The sequence below is a fragment of the Balaenoptera physalus genome, assembly GCF_965194825.1.
Source record: "Balaenoptera physalus genome assembly, chromosome: 15".
NCBI classification, from domain to species: domain Eukaryota; kingdom Metazoa; phylum Chordata; class Mammalia; order Artiodactyla; family Balaenopteridae; genus Balaenoptera; species Balaenoptera physalus.
Window position 1 is genome coordinate 13592274 of NC_138894.1, and position 12459 is coordinate 13604732.

Consider the following 12459-nt stretch of genomic DNA (forward strand, 5'->3'; position numbering starts at 1 on the left):
AAAGTAAAACCATATGACAGAGCTTCTCTAAAAACTTTGCATTTCTGAGCATAAAGTCACTTCACCTGAATCACCACAGCTGAAAGATTTCAAAAACTAATATCCATCTCAGCCCCCACTGCTCTACTCTCTGAAACCCCAAACTAAAGTAATCATCAAGAGTTTTGAAAACAAACCAAAAAATTTTATTTACAAAAGTAAAATTTCACTCATTTTTATATTCTTATAATGTTAATGCCAACAGCAACAATGTCTCTGGAATATTTAAAACCCTTGATTTTAAAATACATTGAGGTTTGTGCAGCTCATTTCCCCCCAGTTATATTATAAAACTTATAAAGGTTTCTTTAGCTTTGTTGTTTGGTCACGTTTTTGTGCAGAAGTCACGTTTCAGGGTAGGCTTACCACCAGACATGATCACATAAGCATTGGCTGTGGATTCCCAAGAAGCAAAGGAGCCAATCTCAGCAAAGCTCGCACTGGCATCTTCAGCTGTTTAAATTTGAAGAGGAGTTCTGCGAAGCTTGTGTTCCCTAAAGAAATGGAATTGGAGGGAAGGGGTCACATATCTAAATAAATTCAGCCATACATCCTCTTTCAAGGAAGCTTCAGACACATATTCACATTTCAAGCCGGCGTTCTTCCGTATGAAAACAATTACTGCAAGATAATATTTAAACTATGAATTTCCCTAATGCACTATAGGGTATGATTTGATATAAAATTTTAATTTATCCATTCTGTACTTCAGAAACTGACCTGTAACCATATGTGAAACTAGTAATACTGTTTAAATACATATATTACTTAAATATAATTAATAAATGCGCCCATCTATCCTCAATTACCATAATCCATGCACTTAATAATTTACCTAAAAAAAAAAAAGACCTAGGCTCAAAATGAGTAACAGAGAAGTTAATCTAATGCCTCTTCCTCTAACAAGCGATGGTTCCCAACCTTGGTCCAACAGAGGCTGATGTAATTTATGTGGAGTACAGCCCGGGCATCTGGAGCTTTGAAACCCGCCCAGGGGATTCTGATGTGCAGCCAAGGTCAAGAACCACTGCTCTAAAGGGACGCAGGAAGTGTATTACCTGCAAATTCTGTGAAGCATCATCTTCCTCTTTCCCTCCATCCCCACCACACGCCACTGTCCACAGTTCCCTTTCCTCAGCCCCAACATATACATATACATGATCCCGATGAGTCTCTAAGCCACACGCATCCTAGTAGACATGCAGACAGCAGAGTGTACAGCTGGGTCACATGATCCCATGAAGATGGACAGAGAAGAGTCTCATGATATGAATCGAGTGGCTTTCTGATAAAAGCATAACTAACACAAGAAAGAGTTGTCATGCTGCACAGAATGTGAAGAAAGCAACTATTTCTCTTTAGTATTTCCTTTCATCGACTCTGCCAGTAATCTGTGAATTAAATGTGTTTAATAAACCTCAACAGGAATTAAGACAAATTTCCTATTTAATTGTTATACACAGTGTTCCCAAGACCTCGCTAAAACTCAAAGACAGAGAGCAAATACATATGAGCTATGGAAAACATCTCCAATGTTCTGATACACTGTGGACTCTAACAGACCATTTAGACTTTTTTTTTTGGCCACAACACGCGGCATGAGGGATCTTAGTTCCCTGACCAAGTATTGAACCCTCACCCCCTGCAGTGGAAGCACAGAGTCCTAACCACTGGACCACCAGGGAAGTCCCCAGACCATTTAGACTTAATGCGACTATCACTATGGTTAGGTTTAAATGTATCATCTTGCTATTTGTTTTCTATTTTCTCTGTCTGTTCTCTGTTCCCCCTTTTCCTCTTTTCCTCTCTCTTGGACTGAGTACTTTTTATGATTCCACTATAGCTCCTTTATTGCTTATTAGCACTAACTCTGTTTTCTTATCTTAGTGGTTGCATTATGATTTATAGTATCATCTCTATCACAGATTACCTTCAAGTAAGATTATACCTCTTCACAGGTAGTATAAGAGCCTTACGGCTGTAATTCCATTTCTCCCTGCCCAGCCTCTGAGCTATTATTGTCATACATTTTGCTTTTCAGATTTTACAAACCCCACAGTACATTGCTATTATTTTTATAAGTCAATTATCTTTAAAAAGCATTTTTAAAAGAAACAAACCTTATGTATATATCCATGTAGTTACCATTTCCAATGCTCTTCATTCCTTTGTGTAGATCCATATTTCAATCTGACATTATTTTCCTTCTGCCTCAAGGACTTACTGTAACATTTCCAGTAGTGTGGGTCTGCTGTTGATGAATTCTTTCAGCTTTTGTGTGTCTGAAAAAGGCTTTATTTCATGGTCTTTTTTCTTTTTTTGAAAGATGTTTTTGCTGGGTATAAAATTCTAACTAGATAGTGTTTTTCCTCTGAGTCCTTTACAGATGTTACTCCACTAATTTATCACTTGCATTGTTTCCTATGAAAAATATGCTATCACTCTTATTTTTGTTTCTCTGTAACATGTCTTCTTCCTCTGGCTGCTTTTAAGACTTTTTATCATTAGTTTGGGGCAATTTGGTTATTATGTGCCTTGGTGCAACTTTCTTCATGTTTCTCAGTCTTGGAATTCATTGAACTTCTTGCATCTGTGGACTTCAGTTTTCATTAAACTTGTAAATTTTTCAGTCATTATTTCTTCAAGTATTTTTTTCTGTCCCTCTCCCTCATTTTTCTCTTCTTCAGGGACTCCAATCTCATGTAAATTGGGTCCTTTAAGTCCCAGAGCTTACTCCATTTTTAATGCTCTGTTCCTTTTTTTTTTTAACTCTTTTTTTCTTTTTGCATTTCATTTTGGATAGTTTCTAATGCTATGTCTTCAAACTCACTATTTTTTTTTTATTCTACAATGTCTAATCTGCTATTAATCCCATTCAGTGTGTTTTTCTCAGAATTATAGTTTTCATCTCTAAAAGTTCAGTCAGATTCTTTTTATATTTCCATATCTCTTAATGTTTTGAACTATGGAATAAGGTTATAAGGAATAGAGTTATAATAACTGTCTTAATGTCCTTGTCTGCTAACTAACATCCATGTCAATTCCAGGTCAGTTGTAATTGATTTCTCACCTCCTTCATTACAGGCTGTATTTTCCTGTTTCTTTGTATGCCAGACATCATGAATTTTACCTTGGGTGCTGGATATTTTCGTATTTCTGTATTCTTGAGCTTTCAGAATATAGTTGTATTACTTGAAAAGCAGTTTGATCCTTTTGTGTCGTGCTTTTAAGATTTTTAAGCTGGGCTAAAATATTTTAGTCTAGGGCTAAATATTTCTGTTTAGTCTGTTTAGTCTAGGGCTAAATATTTCCCATTGTTGAGGCAAGACCACACTGAGTACAGCACCTTAAATTGTGAAGTTGTGGGAACAGACACTGTTCCTGAACCTGTGCAAACTGGTTCTCTCTAATCCATTAGGACAGTTCTTCCCTCAGCCTTGGGAAACTTCTTCATATGCATGTGCTGATTAGTAAGGACTCTTCTGATATTTGAGGGGGACCCTCTGCAGACATCTGGCATTCTCTGTGTGTAGCTCTCTCCTCTCTGGCACTCTATCATGTAAACTCTAGCTCCTTTGGCTCCCTGTACTCTCAGCTCCATCACCTCAACTGAAGGAGTCTTCCAGCCTCTTCCTGGGTTCCCTCTCCCTCCTTCACAATCTGGAAACTCTCAAGGCTGTTAGCTGGGGCAATCGCAGGGCTTATCTCATTTGTTTCTCATCTCTCTGGGATCACTCTTCTTCACTGCCTGATATATGTCTCAAAAGCCATTGTTTAGTATGCAGTGTCCAGTTTTCTTTGTTGTTTTTTCAGCTTGTTTATTTTGTGTTGTTTTGTTTTCTTGTTTCAGGCAGGATAGTAAATCAGATCTCTGTCACTCCATCCTGGATGAAAAAGGAAGTCTATGCTTTAAGATTTTTTTCCTCTTTTATTTTTAGTAGCTTGACTATTATGCAACTAGGTGTGGTTTTCTTTGTATTTATCTTGCTCAGGGGCCACTGTAGGTTGATATCCATCATCCATTTTTCAAAATTCTTAGCCTCTGTCTCTTTAAATATGGCTTCTATCTCATTTTCTCTCTCCTCATATTCTGGGATCTCAACTACATGCATGTTTGACTTCTTCACTGCGTTCCACATGTCTCTTACTCTCTTTTCTGAATTTTCCATTCATTTTTCTCTCTGTGCTTCAATCTGTTTATTTTCTACACACTTGTCTTCCAGTTCATTTATCTGCTGTGTCTAAAATGTTAATTAATCTACACACTGAATTCTTTTTTCTTTTTTTTGGCTGCACCCGCACAGCTTACAGGATCTTAGTTTCCCGACCAGGGATCATACCTGGGCCCCAGGCAGTGAAAGCATGGAATCCTAAGAACTGAACTGCCAGTGAATTCCCTATATACTGAATTCTTAATTTTAGTTATATTTTTCAGTTTTAGAATTTCCATTTAACTCTGATTCCAGATTTCTGGTGAAATTCTTTATCTTTTCCTCTATTTTCTTGGAAATATTAGTCAGTTATTAGTCATAGTAACTCCAGATACTGGAGTTATGGAAGTCTGATAACTCCAATATCTGGATCACATACAAGTCTGTTTCTTCTACCTTTTATTCCTATTATGTCTTTTAATTTTGATTCAACACTGATACTATGAATTAAAAACTGTAGAAGTTTAAGACATATTTTCTTCCTCCTATACAGGTTAATTTTTCTTCTGTCAGGGAGGTAGCATGCAAGCAGATCTCCTCAATTCTGCTCTAGGCTAATTTTAGGTCTGGTCTGTTTCAGTTTTACCCTTCCTGCTAGGGCTTGGCCCTGCTACTGCTTCATGTGAACGGCTGGGATGCTTACTAGAGCCACTCTGCCTTGGCAGGCCTTGAGTACCGCCCTTTGTCTCCTTGGCACTATGCTGTTGTTGAAATCGTTGCCCACATTTATAGCCTCCTGGTTTCTGCTAGATTTCTTGAAGTTTTATCCTGCACATGTGCAGGTTAAGATTTGGCAAATGCCTCAAGGGAAGAGTGCGTCCAGGTTTTTGAGTTATTATTCCTCTTGTCCCCTCCTATCTGGGATTTTGCTCCTCAAGTTCTAGTCCTGGGCAATCATTAATCCAACCTCTGGCTCCTCTGCCCAGTAGCACTGCTGCTTTTTGCTGGGACTCTCCTTCTTGTAATGAATTGACAAATGCCTCTGGGAGAAAGCCAGAGTAAATATGGAGCTCCTCAAATGAGTCTTTTCTCTCAGGCATTCTTGTCTCTCAATCAAGTCTGGCCACTATGGTTGCCACCAATTCCTTTAAACTTTATGTAGTTTGTCCACTTTCATATTTGCTTTTGTAGGAGAGTCAGTCTAATGCGAGCAATTCCACTGTGGCCATAACTGCAACAGAAGTCTCTAAACAGTGCATTTTTATCTGAGGTTTTCAAAGCAGCTATAAATCAGTAATATCATTAAATTTTAAGTTTAAATGATTAAATGGACAAATTTTGTATCTGATTCCATATTCTGAAAAATACAGTCAGATGCTAAGATTTTAAACTATTATGAAAACATTCAAATGTCAATACATACAAAATTAGGCACCTGTTCATTTCAAAGCTTTATAATATTAGAAATTAATATTATATGTTTAAAAAAAATCCAAACTGAAAACCCAAAAAATACAGAAAAATAACTTTAATAAAAATCAATTAACAGAGTAAAAGAATACGAACATTTAGTTTATTAGTATATACTGGTATCTGAGGCCCTGTGAAGAATCCATCCTCTTCTGAACGTAAATAAAGGATTATGCATGTGTAAAATTCAGATAGTTTGGGTTTTTTTTTTTTCTTCCAGAAAAAATTCTCAGCAATAACACCCAAACATGAATGAAGCCAAAAAACTAACCGGAGAAAATAACTCAGTTTAGAAACACCTCCTAACAAGAAACTAAACCCATCAGCGGGTAATACAGGTACTGAAAAGAGGACGTAGACGTGCAAGTACCTTCTAGTCCTATAGACGGCAGGTGCCGTGGGGCTGGCACTGAGTGGTAGACGAGGAAACAGGCCAGCGTGCTCAGCTGCGACTCCTCGCAGGGCTGCCCGTTGAGGTAGGCGTGCACACATCCGTCACCCCCAGCTGTGAGAGAAGCACACATGGAACAGAACCAATCGATTACAGAACTGAGAGGCACAAGGACCGCCTTCTTTTTATTATTTTCTCATCAAGAGCTCATTGAGCACTTACCATCTACCACCCAGGTCCTGTGCTGGGCATTAAGGCTACTGTGGTAAACCAGACAGAGTGCCCGTCACTGCAGAGTTTAGAGTGCTGCGGGGGACGGAGATACTACATACCTAACGATGTAAACAAATGCTAATCGTAAATTATGATGAGTGCCATGAGAGTGCAGTGGTCACCATGGTCGTCTCCCCAAACACCCATTCTACCACCCTTCCCTCCACTGTCACATTTGAGGGGACTGACTGCAGCTCCAGGACTGGATCCTGATTTGTCTTGGCCGGAGGTTCTCAAACTTTAACAGGCATCAGAATCACCTAGAGGACTGATTAAAACACAGATGGGTGGGTCCCCACAATTTCTTGGATGGGGCCAGAAAAACTGCATTTCTAACAGGTTCCCAAGTGATCCCACTGTTGCTGCTCCAGAGACCACACCGTGAGAACCACTGGTCTGGGACAGTCAGGGCAACCCCACTCCCCCGACACAGTGACTGGTTCAAGGACAGGCAGACCTAAGCCATTCAGAGAGACACTCTGCCCCAGGGATTGATCGAGGAATGTGCATGAGTTCCAGTGCAAGCCAGAGACACAAGGAGATGCTTGAGAACATGTTTGCTAGAGGCTTCTGGGAAACAAATTCCTCATTCTTATGGCAAAGCTCCTGGAAGCAACTCTATTCTTCCTCTGAGTTGGAGGCAAGGAACTGTTACAGTCAGTTCATTGCCATCAGAAAGAAGTACTCTGAGGATAAAGCCATGGCACAGAGTGTCACTGATGGAGCCTCAGAGAAATGGAGCTGGAGCCACTGGAGCGACAGCCTGCCGTAACTGTGGACTTCCAATTATATAAGTTTATAGGTGCCCTATTGTTGGAGCCAGGCTGAGTCAGGCCTTCTGTTACTTGCAGACAAAGGCATTTTGATACAGAGAAAAAGGTTGAGAGAGAGAAAGAGAGAAGTAAAGATGGCAGGAAAGCTGCCTGAGGCAGTGTGGTCTTGGAAGGCCTGTGTGGAAGGGGCATTTAAATGGAGGCTGCAAGAATGAGTATGAGGTGGGCAGGCAAAGAATGAGAGGGAAAAGGTTCTCGGGAGGGGAAGCAGCACATTCAACAGTCCCGTGGCGAGAAAGAACTCCATGCTTTCGGGGAACTGGAAGGGACCAGGGTGCCTGAGTGGAGTTTGTGAGGAGCAAGTGGTATAGAAAGAGGCTGTACAGGGAGACAGAGGCCTTGCTGGTCATGCGGGGCCTGCTGGCCACATGGTACAGATTTTTTTCACAACTGAAATCAGCAGCCTTTGCAAGGTTTTAAGCAGAAGTGTTGGATCTGTTTACTCTTTGAAAGACCATTGTCAGTTGACTAGAGACAGTGAGAGGGAGATGAGAATGAAAAGCAGGAAGACTTGCAGGAGGCTACAACAGTCATCCAGGCAAGAAATAATCACGGTTTGTTCTAGGATAGGAGCAGCAAAATGTGGACAGAGTTAGGAGATATTTAAGAGTTAGGACTGAAAGGATGTGGTAATGGACTGGCTACCGCAGAAGAGAGGAGAGGGAGGGAGAGGAAGGGGCAAGGATGACTCCCAGAAAGGTAACGAAGGAATGACAGTGAAATAGTGACGAAACTAAGAAAGAATGGTCGGAGGGTTTCTTTTAAAAAACAAGAATTGGGAAAGTGGGAAAGTGTGCCGTCGCAAAGGTCAAGGGAGGTCTGTTTCCATAAGAACGAGACGGAGCAACAGGAAGACTACCAGGAGTCCACTGAACCTGACACGAGGATGTTAGTCTGGTGGGAGTGGGAACATCTGGGGGTGGCAGCAGGAGGGGTGATGAAGGAGGCCAGAAGAGACCCTCATGCGGCAGCTTCTCAAGAGAGGAAGGACAGAACGCGGTCGCTCACAGGTCCTCGTCAATGACTTTCTCATGCCTACTGGCTTTTTGTTTCACTGATTTTCTCTACACATTTTCTGCTTCCAATTTCATTGATTTCAGCTCTTATATCCTTGCTTTGGGTTTATTTAGCTTTTCTTTTTCTAATTTCTCGAAGAACTTAGATTAGTGATTTGAGACTTTCCTACTGTAAGCGTTTAGCACTATAAATTTCCCACTTTAGCAGGAAGACTTACACTACAAAATTTCAAAATTTACTCTAAACCTACAGTAGTTAGGAAAGTGTAGTACTGGCATAAAGACAGACATACAGATCAATCGTATAGAATTGAGTCCAGAAACAGACTCACACTTATACAGTCCACTGATTTTCAACAAAGGCTCTAGAGCAATTCAATGAGAAGGAAAAGTCTTTTGCACAAATGGTCCTGGAACAACTAGATAGCCATATTTAAAGTTAAGAAAAAAGAAAACTCCTACCTCATACCAGGCATAAAGTAGGAGAATATATCTGCAAAACATATCTGACAGAGCTTGCAGCCAGAATATGTTAAAAACTCTTACAACTCAATACTCAAGACAGCCAATTTTAAAAATGGGTAAAGGTTTGAAAAGACACTTTGCAAAGGGTATATATGAATAATGAACGCATGCAAAAATAATTAACATGATGAGTCATCACGGAAATGCAAATTAAAACTACAGTGAGACACCACTACATATTCAGTAGACTGTCTAAAACTACAGACTAACAATGCCCAAATCTGCACTGCATCCCACTGCTGGCAGGAATGCAAAATGGCACAATCTGGAAAATAACTGAGCATGTCAATGGGTGAATGTACAGATGATATAAGAATGGCAGAATGTTGATACTGTTGAAGCTGGGTAATGGGATTTATTATACTATTATGTTTACTTTGCATTATGCTTTAAATTTTCCATAGTACAATATAAAAGTAAATAAAACTTTTTAAGTTCTTCAACTTTAAACCCATTTTCTTTGCTCAAGATTAAAATCCAGTTGAGGAGATAAATCACAAAACATGTACACAATATGATCAATCTGCTCCATTTTCAGACTTCATGGCTATAGTTTCGGTTACTAGTGAGCCACCTTAAAAGTCCACATATGCATCTGTGATTTCACTGAGACACAAATACGAATGACATTTTCCAGTGCTGCCACACGGCCTCGGCATCGTCATTTAATTTATTGTTCTCCGCCCCAAAGCTAGTAGTGTCTGTGAGGGGAGACCACATACTTAAGAGTTTTTTTAAAGTGATAGTTCTTTTTAAATAAAAAAATAAATACACAGTTTTGGCAATCAGACTGGCAAGTCAAAGCTGGTGAAGGTTACTTACAATGCTGTAACCCACCAAATGCCCTAAAGAGCAGTGAGGGGAAAGCAATTCAGGGCATTGTTTTAGAGAACGCTCTAGTCACTGCCAAAGCTTCATCACATTATATGAAACATGCAAATCAGAGAATCTGCAAAGGTTTAAGGACTTATTTCTTATCAACAGCAAGGGTCTGCCATGGGTGATCAAACACTAAATTGAATAAAAAAAGAACATCAACACCTATAAAATAACATGTATTTTTTTCCCAAACATGAGAACAAAATGATTATCGTATTTTTAGAAATTGTGAAACTGCACGAGCTTTCAAATCCCAAGAAGAAATAACAGAGCACATGCAGGTGTTAAACATAAACTCTGGGAGTTTGAAATTGCTGTTTTCCATATATATCACTCACAATCTGGTTTACAGTTAAATTTTTTCAGAATTTTTTTTTAAAGAAACAAATAGCGTATTCATTTAGGGGGAGAGATGGGTGCAGATGGGAAATAGGGAGGCAAGGGTCCCCCTCATGTTTGCCAAAAACCACTGCCCCACCCGCCTCCACCCCTCACCTCCCTCCTCTGGGGAGGGGTCCCGGCAGGCTCCCCCCTTCTAGTGGGTCTCCCTCTTCCTCCTCCCCTGCACCTCCAGTGCCTGGGCAGAGCCCACCCCGGCTCTAAAGCCGGGTGAAGACAGGCTCAAACTAACGTTCTTCCCCCTTCCTCCACCTCCCCCTCCCCCTCACTCCCATCTCTTGTCTAACTAAAATACAGAAAAAGCAAGAGCAGCTGGGACCTGGGAGAATCAGTCACCTGGGGGCTGGGGCAGGGCAGGCAGCGGAGCCTCAGCCAGGTGTAGTGGAACACGCAGATAGCTTTAAACATAATTATATTCGAATTCTTGGGTTCTACCGGTTACTAACAACTTTACAGAATTAGGAACTGTTCCTACTGATATCACTAGAGTTAGTATTTACTCAAAGCAAGTTGCTGTCAGATACATACTGGAAGCATTAGAACCGAAAAGAATAAAAAGATCAAGGGGTTAACTATTAAAAATCAATTTCAGGCATATATCATACATCAAACAGCTTTCCATATATCAAAAGGCCCCATCACCTGCCTCCCATGATTACTTCTACACTGTGAGGAGTAACTTCACAATCTCCCTGCAATCACAAGGCAGTGCTTCCACTGACAGAAAGCCAGTTACATACGCCCCAGGTCCTCACTGACTGACTCACAGAACTGGTAAAAGAAGCATTCACTCTAAGTCCACATCAAGTTTTCAGTGTACACAGGGTAGAGGCAGAAAAAAGGGCCTCAGGTAGGTGACAGGCCACACCCCTAAGAAACAGAAGAGAGAGGCACTGGAAAGAAACATGATCTGATGTTAGAAAAAATAAGACAAGTTCCTAAGTGTCAAGTGGTATTTAAAATGCTATATATATATTCTCTCCGTGGCTTATACAGCAGAGTTAAATATATTTGTTAAAGAAGTTAAAGCATATAATCAGTGTAATTCACCTAACTGGAAACATTACATCTATAGCCATTTGGGATTGTACTCAGATTCATCTTGCTTTCCAATGAAAAAAAGGTTAAAACAGAAACACCTGAGTCCCAGTGTAGCTTAAAAACACAAAGGGCGCAATGCTATTATTACCTTGCAGCCACTGGTCCAGAGTATTATCAATAGTGCATTTGACTACAGGGAGGAATTCCGAGTTCATAAAGAGCCCTCGCTTGGGGTGGTTCTGCAGCCGCTCCTGATGGCTTCTGGAGCTGAAAAACTCTAACACCAACTTTATCTGCCAAAGTTCAGATGTCTCGGACATCTCTCTCCTTCCCAGTCTTCTTACAGCCTTGCAGAGGAAAGAGAAACAGCAATCCACTTAAGGAAAGAGTAGAGATGCTAACTGTCACTTCCTCAGAGTTGTATACTAGAGTATTTTTTAAATGTGCCTCATAAGATCAACAAAGGGCAGAGGGGAACCCATTCTGTGTTTTGCTGCAGTCTGCCCCACAGAGGAGCCCCCTACTGGGTTTACATACATGGCCCACTCTCTTCCAAATGAACATGAACAGCTTTCAGGTGAAAAAACAGCAAAGGCAAATGAGCTCATTCTTGGCTCAATGGCTCTGAAAAATGAAGACCAATAGGTCTACAGCCAGTCACCTCTGGGAAACCCAGGTTGGGTACAATGACATGGCCAGGATCAGGCCAGGGATTCCAGGGGTCAGAAGGCAAAAGCAGTATTATTGATAATGCTCTTCTTGGGACCCATCTGCAAAGTCACCACAGCTGCGACCAGAAGGGAGGTTCTTCTCTAGATACACACCCACGACTGCGAGGGGTGAAGGTTCAGAGCGTAAAAAGAGAACACATTCTCAGCCAGCAACTAAAAAATACTTGGCTATTGTATAGAGAGACGCTGTGAGAAGCAGTACCAGTGTGGGCATCATATATTCATACTTATCAACCAAAAAGGTGGATACCTGACAATAATGGCATTCTAGGCCTACTCAGTTACACTGGAACTGGCCTTTTAATTAAGATTGTTACTTAACACAGGTTTTTGGGAATTATCTCCTGGGTCTTCCCACTCAGTTTTTCAGTAGAGATTATTTTTCCATTAGAGATTACTTCCTTTGACTTTAGACACTGAGTCCCAAATTCTCATCTGTGAACTCATTATATCATAGTCACTTGAAGGGCTGTTTAAAACTACAGATCCTGGACTTCATCTCAGAAATTCTGATTCAGTAGCTATGGAATGGGACTTGAGGATCTGAATTGTTAAGATTTCCCAGATAAATTTTAGCCAAGTTAGAAAACTACTGGCTTAGTTTAACTGCAAATTTGAGTCCGAAAGATATGACAGTATTAAAAAAGCCATATTTATTACTAATAACCTAAAGTGAATAAATTAGTCCGATCCTTTAGGAAAGCTGTTGAG

The 12459-nt window shown here is 40.5% G+C and overlaps 1 protein-coding gene across 6 annotated transcripts in view; it reads right to left on the reverse strand.

Moving 5' to 3' along the window:
• The window catches only part of ANAPC1 (anaphase promoting complex subunit 1), a 98047-nt gene that overhangs the window by 289 nt on the left and 85299 nt on the right, over positions 1 to 12459 (reverse strand). For 4 of the 6 annotated variants that reach the window (XM_082426756.1, XM_082426757.1, XM_082426752.1 and 1 more), the window contains 3 exons: positions 11166 to 11364; positions 6031 to 6165; positions 163 to 533 (listed from right to left, as the gene is read on the reverse strand). In XM_082426756.1, the coding sequence (XP_082282882.1) occupies positions 418 to 533; positions 6031 to 6165; positions 11166 to 11364 (450 nt within the window). In that variant the 3' untranslated portion in view covers positions 163 to 417. Of the gene's footprint in view, positions 1 to 162; positions 534 to 6030; positions 6166 to 11165; positions 11365 to 12459 lie in introns of those variants that run through there. The other 2 variants (XM_082426754.1, XM_082426755.1) reach the window with 1 other exon arrangement.